General features: G+C 49.6%; 3 protein-coding genes across 3 annotated transcripts; all 3 read left to right on the forward strand.

The window, feature by feature from the left end:
• Positions 1–1,061: 1,061 nt before the first annotated feature.
• On the forward strand, positions 1,062–6,699 carry BDV27DRAFT_149607 (uncharacterized protein; the record flags this gene model as incomplete). Its single annotated transcript, XM_032071084.1, has 5 exons — positions 1,062–1,793; positions 1,844–2,527; positions 2,589–2,931; positions 3,821–6,611; positions 6,648–6,699. The coding sequence occupies 5 exons, from the start codon at positions 1,062–1,064 to the stop codon at positions 6,697–6,699; spliced, it is 4,602 nt and encodes a 1,533-aa protein (XP_031922487.1).
• Positions 6,700–7,789: 1,090 nt separating this feature from the next.
• Positions 7,790–8,110, forward strand: BDV27DRAFT_136171 (uncharacterized protein). Its single transcript, XM_032068703.1, has one exon. The coding sequence runs from the start codon at positions 7,816–7,818 to the stop codon at positions 8,059–8,061; it is 246 nt and encodes an 81-aa protein (XP_031922488.1). The 5' UTR covers positions 7,790–7,815; the 3' UTR covers positions 8,062–8,110.
• Positions 8,111–9,952: 1,842 nt separating this feature from the next.
• Positions 9,953–11,944, forward strand: BDV27DRAFT_136174 (uncharacterized protein). The gene has a single exon (XM_032068704.1). It carries the CDS (start codon positions 10,366–10,368, stop codon positions 11,482–11,484), a length of 1,119 nt encoding a protein of 372 aa, XP_031922489.1. The 5' UTR covers positions 9,953–10,365; the 3' UTR covers positions 11,485–11,944.
• Positions 11,945–12,213: the final 269 nt, after the last annotated feature.

The following is a 12,213-nucleotide window of genomic DNA, read 5'->3' on the forward strand; positions in this document are numbered from 1 at the left end:
TAGTAGTAGTAGTAGTAGTAGTAGTAGTAGTAGTAGTAGTAGTAGTAGTAGTAGTAGTAGTAGTAGTAGTAGTAGTAGTAGTAGTAGTAGTAGTACTAGTTAAAATATGTATGTCTGCCTTGATTAAGGATCCGTAAATGTCAGGCAGGGTCTACATAAGTAACTACTCACTATCTAAGGTAATTGCCTAAGACTAGGTTAGTAAGATCAAGTCCAGACGGCGTTAGCGGTAACCAATCGGGGCACGAGACGAACATTGCCCGACCGATTTGGGAGTCTTTTCTTCCAACTTTGCCCTCAAATCAAGCGAAGATCCTCCCCCCCCCCAAATCACCCACTTGGTATCCCTCTCATTGCTGACATCTGACTCGTCCGTATTTTATTCTCATTCTTCGTTTCCCAGTGTCGTCTGTCAGGACTGGCATTTTGACAAATAATCAAACAGTCCACACACCCCACGGAACCGCAAACAGCAACGGATTCGCTTACTTCCCCTCCCTTCCGCTGAATCGCAGCCGCCGCCTTCCCTTTCTTCACAGCCGCCCGATTGTCTGGCTATATAATCTTCGCCCCACGAGTCCCCTAGCCAAACCGCTTTCGATCATAGCTTGGAGTGCGTCTCCCAGCCGTGGTCACTTACCTATCCGTCACCAGGAACATTTGCACCTCCCTCGCATCTCTCCGCCGCCCTCGCCTTTCCTCTATTCACCCCTCCCTTGCCTTCACTAGTCTGCAACGGCTACAGGCACTTCCGACGCGCGTTGTCCCTTCTTAAGCGCCTTCGTTCCCCCGTTCGACTGTACGGCTTTCGACACAGCTTTTAGAGCCAGATCAAGTCAAAAGAAACTCGTCTCATCTCCTGTTCACTTTTCCGATTCAGCAGCCATAGGAGCGATCTTGAACAAGAGTTGCGCCGACTCTTGCTAGGCCCTTCTTCGCCTCCATGGTCGTATAGAGACGCAGTCCATGCCGCACGTTTCCATCAGTTTGTGAGATATCCCACAAACCGATCGTTCCGACCTATCTGAAACACGCTGGATTCGCATCCCTCGGTGGTCCTGATGCCCCGCTCACGGCAACCCGCTCGGTTCTCGAGCGAAGCTCCTTCCGAGTCGTCATCCTCGTCATCCCCGGACCGGAACGTTGATGACGACACCGATTTCTTCACAGTCCAGGCAAATGATTCGCAATCGTCTGTTGGTGGTATCGCAACCTCCCGTGACGTGCACTCCCAAAATGAGCATTATGTGCTTCCGCCGATCGGACGTCTTCCCCCGGAAATCCTGATCGCCATATTTGCAAAGCTCAGCTCGCCGGCCGACATGTTGAGCTGCATGCTGGTGTGTCGAGGATGGGCTGCTAATTCTGTTGGAATACTATGGCACCGACCGTCTTGCAGCAACTGGGTCAATATGAAGAGCATTACGACAACAGTTGGGAAAGAAGACAGTTTCTTCTCGTACTCCGACCTGATCAAGAGGTTGAATCTTTCTGCCTTGATGGAGGAGGTCAGCGACGGCACTGTTGTCCCCTTCGCACAATGTAACCGGATCGAGCGGTTGACATTGACCAATTGCTCGAAACTTACAGACAAGGGAGTATCGGATCTAGTAGAAGGCAATCGACATTTGCAAGCCCTAGATGTCTCGGATCTGCGCTCTCTTACGGATCACACTTTATACACGGTGGCCAGGAACTGTCCTCGGCTCCAGGGGCTCAACATCACCAACTGTATCAAAGTGACAGATGACTCGTTAATCGTCGTATCGGAGAACTGTCGACACATTAAAAGAGTGAGTGCCGTCTTGAATCATTGTGTTACCAATGTTAATGTACGGATTAGTTGAAACTTAATGGTGTCATACAAGTTACGGACAGAGCGATTACGTCGTTTGCTCGCAACTGCCCGGCTATCCTTGAGATCGACCTGCACGACTGCAAGTCTGTCACCAATCGTTCCGTAACTTCCCTCATGGCTACCCTTCCCAACCTCCGCGAACTGCGGCTCGCGCATTGCACAGAGATAGACGATCTAGCATTCCTGGAACTCCCAAAGCAACTCTCTATGGACAGTCTCCGTATACTTGATCTGACGGCGTGTGAGAACATCAGAGACGACGCTGTAGAGCGCATAGTTAGCTCGGCCCCTCGCCTACGGAATCTTGTGCTTGCCAAATGTAGATTTATCACCGACCGTGCGGTGTGGGCTATATGCAAGTTGGGAAAGAACTTGCATTACGTTCATCTGGGCCACTGTTCGAATATCACCGATGCAGCTGTGATCCAGCTTGTGAAGTCCTGCAATCGGATCAGATACATTGACTTGGCTTGTTGCGTTCGCCTGACGGACCGGAGTGTTCAGGAGTTAGCAACGTTGCCGAAACTGCGGCGGATCGGTCTGGTCAAGTGCACCTTGATCACCGACCGCAGTATCTCGGCACTAGCACGGCCGAAGGCCTCACCCCATTCATCCATCAGTAGCCTGGAGAGAGTTCATTTAAGCTATTGTGTTAATTTGACCATGCCTGTAAGTCTATCGATCGGTCAATGCTCCTTGCCAAGAATGGAGTGTCTCACATGTGATACAGGGAATCCACGCTCTACTCAACAATTGTCCTCGACTCACCCACCTCAGTCTGACCGGAGTGCAGGAATTCCTGCGGGACGAGCTCACCAAATTCTGTCGCGAGGCGCCTCCGGAATTCACGCACCAGCAGCGACAAGTGTTCTGTGTATTCAGTGGTGACGGCGTCAAGCAACTCCGCGACCACCTGAACCGAACCGTCCCCCCGGCTCCGGAAATGAACGAGGCTACCATGTATGACGATGACGAAGAACTGGACGAGGACGAGGGCCAAGTGACTGGCCTGATGCATGCGACAGCAATTAACGACGACGATGACGACTATATTGACATTGGACATCCTCAAGGTTGATACCCCTGCCTTATACCTTTGAGCGTATCTCGTTCTTCTTTCTTTGATTTGGCCTCAGCGTTTTTATTCATCCCGCGTTGTTCTCTCAGACGAATCTGGTCACGGTGCGAGCATTGCGTTTACGAAGTGGCTGTCACGGTTGATCATATGGGACATGCATTGGTAGCGGTACAGGGCCCATTTTCTAGGTTGTGTTTATCTGTCCGGGACTAGGCATATATGCGGTCGCATTGGAATGAAGCTGCCACGTAGCTACGCTCCCATATCCGGCCTGGTGGAGGAAACGGGACACCAGCAACAAGATATATACATCTTCCTACGGTTGCTGCTGGGGATGTATAGATTTTATCCAAGTACGGCGTATTGCGTCCAGGACTCGGATCTATTTGTAGCTACATATTGCATCAATGGCGTTGGAGCATTCCAAAATAAATTTGTATTTCTAGTTAGACATTAGAACACTCTAGTTTAAGTCATGTATTTGATTTCCTTGAAGGATTGGCGAGTACGGATACCTCTAGCACGAGACGTAAATCTGATTTCTTTAAAATCCGAGTACCAGTCGGTTCCTCATAAATCGCCCATTGTTGTAAGAGATTAGGATTGAGCTGAAGGCAGTGCTCCGTACTAATATGTGATAGGTCCTAGTCTGCGATCTATACTTAGACAGACAAAGGCTAACCTGTTTGGGAATCCTACTTGGGGTCGGCTGACATCATTGGAAAGTGTTTGGTGTCCGCGCATTAAATGTCATTCCGTTAAAGTTCCCCCCACTTCTCCTTCCGCCCTGATGCGCGATCTCCAATTCTCTCTCCACATCGCAAGTGTTTGGAAGCTCGCGTCTTAGTCGTCACTCGCTCCTGGGCTGGACCCTTTGAAAAGAGGTCGACATCTAATGGCTTCCCTCCGATTGCCGCGGGCCAACCCGTTGGCATTCACTCGCTGGCCTGTTACTGTTATCACTGCGATCGTGTATCTGGCGCTGCTGATCCCATTGCTGCTCGTGCACCATGTTGTACCTTCCGCTCCTAGCTCCCCACCTAGAGGTCTGAACATCTCGGAAGCTTGGGCTGATCTTCAAGTCCTAACAAACGGCTTTCATCCATACAATTCGCGCCGGAATGATGTCATCCACTCTTGGCTACTGAGACGGATCAACGAGATCCTGGACGCCACGCCTTCGGAGCAGGAGTACCGATCTGTTGACGAGAAAAAGCCGGATGTCTTTGTCTTCGATGACGTGTACTCAAACCTGACCACTTATGGGGGCACCCTGAAGGATGCAGATCTCGGCGTCTATTTCGAAGGGACCAATGTCATCGTTTACATCCGTGGGTCGGAAGATGACGCAGAACACTGGTGGGAAGCACCCAACGGGGTACCGACAAGCTGGGGAGGCGTGCTTGTAAACTCGCACTATGATAGTGTCTCGACCGGTTTCGGGGCTACCGATGATGGCGTCGGCGTTGTGACTTGTCTTCAGCTCGTCAAGTACTTCACTACGCCGGGACATGCTCCGCGGCGAGGTCTCGTGGTGCTGTTTAACAATGGCGAGGAAGATTTCCTGAATGGCGCGCGCGTCTATAGTCAACATCCGATCTCGAAGTTGCCTCATACTTTCCTTAATCTGGAGGGCGCGGGAGCTGGTGGACGGGCGACTCTGTTCCGGAGCTCCGATTTCGAGGTCACGGCCCCGTATATGCGGTCACCGCATCCTTTCGGATCAGTGCTCAGTGCCAATGGGTTCGATATCGGATTGATTGCTAGTCAGACAGATTATGTGGTCTTTCAAGGGAACTTGGGTTTGCGTGGCCTAGATGTTGCCTTCATGGAGCCCAGAGCGAGGTATCATACAAATCAGGATGATACTCGGCATACAAGCAGAGACTCAGTCTGGCATATGCTGTCGGCGGCTGTGGCCACGACTGAGGGACTTGTATCCGACACGAGCAATCGTTTCGACGGTGCGCCGAACACCGATGGCGGCGTTCCCAGCGGATCTGGCTCCAAGGCTGTCTGGTTTGACCTTTTCGGAAGCACCTTTGTGCTCTTCCAGCTCCACACGCTGTTCGCACTGCTGGTGACATTGCTTATCGTCGGGCCCCTTACGTTGCTCTTTACGAGCATCGCCCTTACGAAAGCGGACAAGATGTATCTGTTCAGGTCATCAGCAAAGTCCGAAGACCGTTTCGATGTGGTCCCTCTACAGGGCTTTCGGGGCTTCTTCCGCTTTCCGTTTCTCTTTGGAATCCCGACCGTCGTCGCTGTGGGCCTGGCGTATTTGGTTACCAAGGTCAACCCGTACATCATTCATAGTAGTGCTTATGCAGTCTGGAGTATGATGGTGGCTGCATGGGTTTTCTTGGCCTGGTTCGTTTCTCGTGTGGCCGACTTTGCTCGCCCGTCGGCCTTCCATCGTATTTACACCCTGACATGGATGTATGTTCTCTCCTGGGTTTCTGCGGTGATTGCTACTGTGTATGCCAGCCAAAGGGGTCTGGCCGGTGGGTATTTCATCTTCTTTTTCCATGCCGGTATTTTCTTAGCCACATGGATCTCCTACTTGGAGCTCTTTGCCCTGCCGTCCAAAACGGAGTATGCGAGCCAGCTCAGGCCAGCTTCAGGACGGATCAGTGGCCATGGTAGCCGTCGGGGTACGACTTCCGGCGAGGACGACGGAGAGGAGGCGGAAGAAGAGCCAACAGAGTCAACGTCCCTGCTGGGCAGTGGGCAGCGGACTACGTTCGCAAATTACGTGCGAGTGGGTGGAGATAATCATGCGGTGGCAGAAGAGGAGGTGGTCGATCCCAACGTCTATGGCCGCGAACAAGCATGGAGTTCTGCATTGCCCAAATGGACGTGGGTCTTGCAGCTTCTTCTCACTGCTCCGATTACCCTTATCATGGTCGGGCCCCTTGCGCTCCTGACGATCAGTGCCATCAGTCAGACAGGGCAGGACGGGGGTTATCCGCTTTTTGCCTACATCGCCATCGCCATATTCACGACGATTATGCTCACGCCGCTTCTACCTTTCATCCACCGGTATACCTACCACATCCCCTTGTTCCTGCTAGCGGTCTTCCTGGGTACCCTGGTCTACAATCTCGTGGCTTTCCCCTTCTCAGATTCCAGCCGGTTGAAACTTTACTTTGTACAAGAGGTAGACCTCGATACTGGCGTCAACAGCGCCACCTTCGCTGGACTTTCTCCGTTTGTTAAAGATGTATCCCAGGAGCTGCCCAGCGCCGCCGGCCAAGACATTACCTGTGACTGGCACACTAAGAGAAGGAACCTGCTGTCCTGCTCCTGGGAAGGGATTGCTCCGCAGCCAGTGGAGGGCGACCACCCGATGAAAGACTGGGTGTCTTTCAATATCTCCAAGTCCACCGATAAGCCGCAAGCTCGGTTCGAGGTATCTGGAATGAACACGCGTGCATGCAGGATCGTCTTCGACACACCAGTGAAGAACTTCCACGTTGCCGGGTCTGCATATGACCCGCGCTTCCCGTATGACGCGGCCGGCGTCAACGAGATCCGACTCTGGAGTCGCAGCTGGGAGAACCAATGGACGGTGGATGTGGACTGGGACGAGGGAGCTCTGAAAGGCAATGTCGTCTGTCTGTGGAGCGATCATAACCAGCCGGGAGTTATTCCGGCGTTGGACGAGGCCATTCAGTTTGTGCCGGTGTGGGCGGCCGTGACCAAAGTGAGTGATGGGCTTGTGGAGGGTCGTCGTGCATTTGAGATCGGCAATAATGATTGATTGGCGTTCTGAGGCATCCCTGGCATACTCTTGTATGTCGCTTAGCGTTACTTTGGTTTTGTTACAATATAGGTAGTATAGTATAAGCATATGCGGGGGCTTCTGTGTTTCTAGGTAACAAAAAATGGAATCAATCCGTGCAAGAACCAACACTGTGTACGGAGTACGGAGTACGAATAACTAACCACTACCAATTACCTAACCCTACTATCCCAAGCCACTCCTAATCCAAACAAACAAACCAAAATCCCATCTAAATCCATCCACCCCATCAAAACAGAAAATCGAGAAATAACTCCAACAAAGAAAGTCCAACCCGAAAAAAAATCAAAGAAAACACAAAGAGATAAAAAGAAGGGTAAAAAAAGAAAAATAAAAATAAAAATAAAGAAACCCAGATCAAAGTTACCCCTTACATCAACCCAGCACGTGCCCCTCCCCAAGCTCCCAGCTCCATCGATCAACAACCAAAGGGCCGATCCGACAAAGTAGTAAGATCTATTTATATATTTCGACCCTCATCGTATCGCCATCAATCGTGGTCAGGGGGTAGGTATAAGTACATACCGTATTACTCGCTTATTGAATAGATTATTGTACTCCGTATTATGGTGGCTTTACGAGCTGAGCTGAGCTGAGGTGTTTTGTTTGGATATGTTGGATGCAGGTGGTTTCTGTGGATTTGTGCTAGGGTCTTTGGATCTGTCCGTTCGGGTGGGGGCTTATATTGTCACTGTGATGATTGTCTTAGGTGTACTCCGTAGCTAGGGAGATGAATTAGATCCTTTTTGAGGTGGATAGGTGCATAAGATCATTTATTTAACTTTGAGGAGTAAATATGATAGATAGATAGATACTCCGTAGATTTTACTAGTAGATAGATAGGTACTGTAGATACTAAATAGTAGGTACTAGGTACACGGCTAGATATTAAAGATTAAGGTACGTACGTAGTAGTCTCTTTGATCGGGTCTTTGTATCTGTAGGGATCGAGTTATGAGATATCCAATGTATTGTATGTTGGTGTTGGATGTATGTAGTATTCTATCTAATACTAACCGCTAATTGGCGTTGGGAACTTATTCTATAGGTAAGCAATGCATGGATGTTATGTAGATGAGAATGTATGGATTGTTGCTTATTTGCAGATATTTTGTTTCTTGTTTATTGGGGTGGGCTTATGTTTTGTCATGGGGTATGTCTATTGTTTGTTCTATACGGAGTAGTTTGAGTGAGTTCATGGTGGAGTTGAGTCGGAATGCTGGGGGTTTTCAATCAATGGTTTTCCGTGTACTCATTCCGGGTAGGTTACGCGATTGGGTTAGTCATGCTCCATTCTCTTTGAATTTCTTGGGATCGTAATTATCGACTCGGTCTACGAACAAAAGGAGAAGTAAGTACGCGGGACGGCAACTGAAGGCTAAGAACAAAAAAAAAAAAAAAGGCAAAGAAACAACTTCCGAGACATTCCTAGAGCAACCTATGTGAATATAGACATCGCCAACCGCCGCCGCGCGGGTGGCTAAGTGGTTAGGGAAGCCTTATCCATTCAATTTCCATGGGCCGCGTTGGCAACGCAACGATTAACGCGTTCTACGATACTGGGTAGAGATCCAAATCCGGTAACCGGTCAAAATTCAGTCTCCAGGGACGAAAATAGCCGGTTGGAAAAGGACACACGCACACAAAAGTTACTTTTAAGGCCGGGTGGATGAATTGTCCACCGTGGATGACCCTGTCAAGTGCCAACGAGGGTTGAAGGTCGAGACTACGATTGGATCCCGGTTGAGAAATACGAGGTAAAAACGAAAAGCCCTGGGGAAAAAGTCCCCGGATAACCAAACCAAATTAAACCAATCTAACGACCAACTTCAAAACTATCCCCCCAAATCTTTTAACAACAACCGCACCCTGCCCCTTAACCGCGGACCGCGCTGGGGTTTAGTGAGCGTAACGGCGGGAGGACAAAGGAAAGCGGTGTTCAATAGTTTGGGCCTCCGGGTCGACCCAAGTTTATAGTTAGTCTTAGTGAGGGAGCCTTAAGTTAAGGCGAACAATGAATAAAACGGTTAATTGGAGTGTGCGTCTCCGTCGGAGCCGTTTTAGCCGTCTTGGTCGGAGAGCTGGTACCTAAGTGGAGGTTCCACGGGTCAGATGAAGTCATTGCTTTTTCTTTTTCGCACGGGGATTTTCGTGCGTGTGGGATCATGGATGGGGTTTGTGCTCAGCTTCCAGTGGGATCAGAGATAACATCCGGAGTATGTACTTGCTGGACTTTACTTCAGTTCTGGCCCCACGAATGGGTCAATGGGTTGAGCTGTGTGTCATAGGTTGCCTTGTTGAAGGGGGAGAACCGGTCTGCTGGGTGTTGCGATGCGGGATTAAGGGAGAAACCGATCCTGGTAAGCCAGTAAAACTATTTAAAATTATGAGAAAATAAACCGGGATTGAATGGCGGTAATGATGCTTTTCGGTCTTGTTCTTGTTCTCGTTTTACGTGGAGAGATCCACGTCCAGCTTAGGGTTTAAGGCCAAATTGACTCATTTGGGAAGATCCCGTGATACGTGATAGCGAAAGAGGGAAAAATAGGAGTGGACGCCGGACGGGAACCAAAGTACTAGGAGTAACTAAACGGAACGATGCACATTTTTGATTGCCCGTGAGCAAGTGGAGCCACTGACACCTGACAGGCGCGAGGGTAGCTCTGGCTCTGGAGTCTGTACCTCTCTCAGTCGACATGCAAATTTTAAATTGATTGGGGGAAACGGAAGCTGTCCGAATCCCACCGCTCCTACGAAAAGATATCTGGCAAACAAATCACGAGAAGGGACACGGGCTGGATCTGATATGCAGCCATCTGGGAAAGAGACTTCGCTTCAGCAGTCGATGCCTTGTTGTCATCATGAGGATATGATCAAAATGAGATCAATTCGTTTGTGATATCATTGGGACTGCAGCTCCCAGTGGAGGAACCCGGTGGGATCTGTGGAAGACCGTCTCGCGTCCCCAGCCTGTCTCTTTCGGTCCCTTTCTTTTTCCATCGATCGGACAATTTAATTTCTCTGTCAATTTGGATCAGTCATCGGGTAACAAAGGACCCCATCTCCTTTTTCTTGGGACCCATTTCCGGTGCTTTACTGATCCAGATGGAGTCCTTTTGATTGTTCACTCCTGCATGGATCTTGAATTTGAGTAGGGCCTGTGCATTGATCCATCATCCGCGGAGAATCGATCGGAGGCTTAGAAATTGGATTTTTATTTTTATTTTTTATTTTTCTTATTTCCCTATTTCCCTATTTTCTTTTTTTTTCTTTTTCTTATTTTTTTTTTTCCCCTTGGATGTCCCTACCGATGATTATTATAGTTCTTCATCTCCACTCCCCAGAAAATCCGCCCCAGAAAATAGGTCACAGCCTCTCACCTGACGAGACCAGTTAATCTTGTCTCATCTGCTCACCTCTTCTCTTTCCTCTTCTTCTCTCCTTGCTGACTTCCCACTTTTTACCCCATTTATCTTCTGTCGAACATATACTCCACCTCTTGCGAAGGCTTATTGGGCCTGTTTTCTGTGGTGGATGTGGTTTCCGTTCTGGTTGTCCCCCACAAACGCCAAATCATGCCTCGTATCTATCCGCACGCTTAAAGGGACGAGTCTCTAACTCGACATGGTCTCTGGGCATGGTGTTTCGCCCGGGAATGGTATCACGGGGGGTTATACGGGCAACGACATTGGTTTCAAGATTGCCATTGCGACCCTTGCCGCCGTAACCTGGTACAATGCTATCGAACTCATTATCCTCGTCTTCGTCACCTTCAGTCAGTACCACGGCCTTTACTTCTGGAGTTTGTTCATCGCATCCTCAGTCGGTCTCGTTCCCTACCAGGTTGGCTTCCTGCTGAAGTTTTTCAACTTGACCGACCAAACATGGCTCTCCGTCACTTTCATCACCATCGGCTGGTGGGCGATGGTCACGGGCCAGTCCTTGGTTCTCTATTCGCGACTCCATCTGGTTCTGGGCAATGCACGCATCCTCCGCCGCGTGCTTGCCATGATCATCGTGGATGCCATTATCTTGCACATTCCCACCACTGTTTTAACCTATGGATCTAACCTGGCCGGTGGCCGGGCCGCCTACATCAACGGATACAACATCATGGAGAAGATCCAGATGACCGGTTTTTGTATCCAGGAATTTATTATCTCCGGTCTGTACATCTGGGAAACAATACGTATGCTCCGCCTGGACCCCGACAGAGGCAAACGCAAAATCATGTACCAGCTGGTCGCCATCAACCTGGTCAGTATCCTGATGGACATCGGCCTGCTGGTGGTGGAGTATAAGGACATGTACATCATGGAGACGATGATCAAAGGCGTGGTTTATAGCATCAAGTTGAAATTGGAATTCGCCGTCTTGGGCAAGCTGGTGCATCTCGTCCACAGTCATGTCTGGAAGACCGAGTCGGTCACCCGCCCCACGTCGGATTTCCCCGATTTCGTCGACGCAAGCCGGGTTACATCCGATCTCACCCATGCAATGCCAGCCGCACGCCACCGCTCTCACCCCTGGATGGACACGGACGACGTTTCGATCGCCATGTTCGAGCATTCCGGGCTCTCCCGAGACCAGGAAACCGGCCACTCAGAAGTGTCCCATTCATGGAGCGGCGAAACCCACACGAATCATCCGTACCCCGATCGAGAACTTAGTCCGGTGGACTTCACCTCCCTACATCAGCAGAAGAGCCTCCCATCGAAAACGTCAACAGATAGCCCGGGATGACACCCTAAAGAATCTTTTTTTCTCATTATCAGCTAACCCTTGAACCCTCCATCTTTGCCCGTCTCCTTCACCCGACTCTCAGCTACTGAGTTGTCTTTCTCCACGAATGACGAGTTATGAGATTACGACGTGCAAAAGTCCTTTGATACACCGAGCATATACATAGGCAGGACGGAAGTCTACAGTGACTTCGGATGGACAAAACTACATACAGATACCCATGGGAGGAACTCCTGTACAAAGTATACAAAGTATACCCCATCGTACCCGGCTCTCGCCATTTGGACGAGATTCCTGCTGTGCAGGTATGCCCACGGCAGGTGGGCCGTATGGTGGACACAACGAATGCCTAACAAATAGGCTTACCAGATGAGGCTGGATTATAATATTCAGGTTCAAGTACATAATTCAACATTAAATTAACAATAAACAATACCGTATTACAGAACACACCGCTATGAATCCAGTGTATAAACTTCGGGCAATTGTCGGAGCTGCCCGCCATAGATTGATAATCGAATTGTATATCAAACTTTGTTCCCCGCAACCCACTTTTCCCATATTTCTCACCTCCATAGATATTCACCCCCACGTTCTGAAAGTCAATTAAATCCCAGCTTGCACGGTAACTATATCCTTGTATCCAACACTACGCACTTGTCTCGTCTCGATCGGGCACACTATGAAATCACTTTGTCGGACTCGGTTTTCTTGGGCACCTTAGTGGTT

The sequence above is a fragment of the Aspergillus caelatus genome (assembly GCF_009193585.1).
Source record: "Aspergillus caelatus strain CBS 763.97 unplaced genomic scaffold BDV27scaffold_265, whole genome shotgun sequence".
Classification (NCBI taxonomy): Eukaryota; Fungi; Ascomycota; class Eurotiomycetes; order Eurotiales; family Aspergillaceae; genus Aspergillus; species Aspergillus caelatus.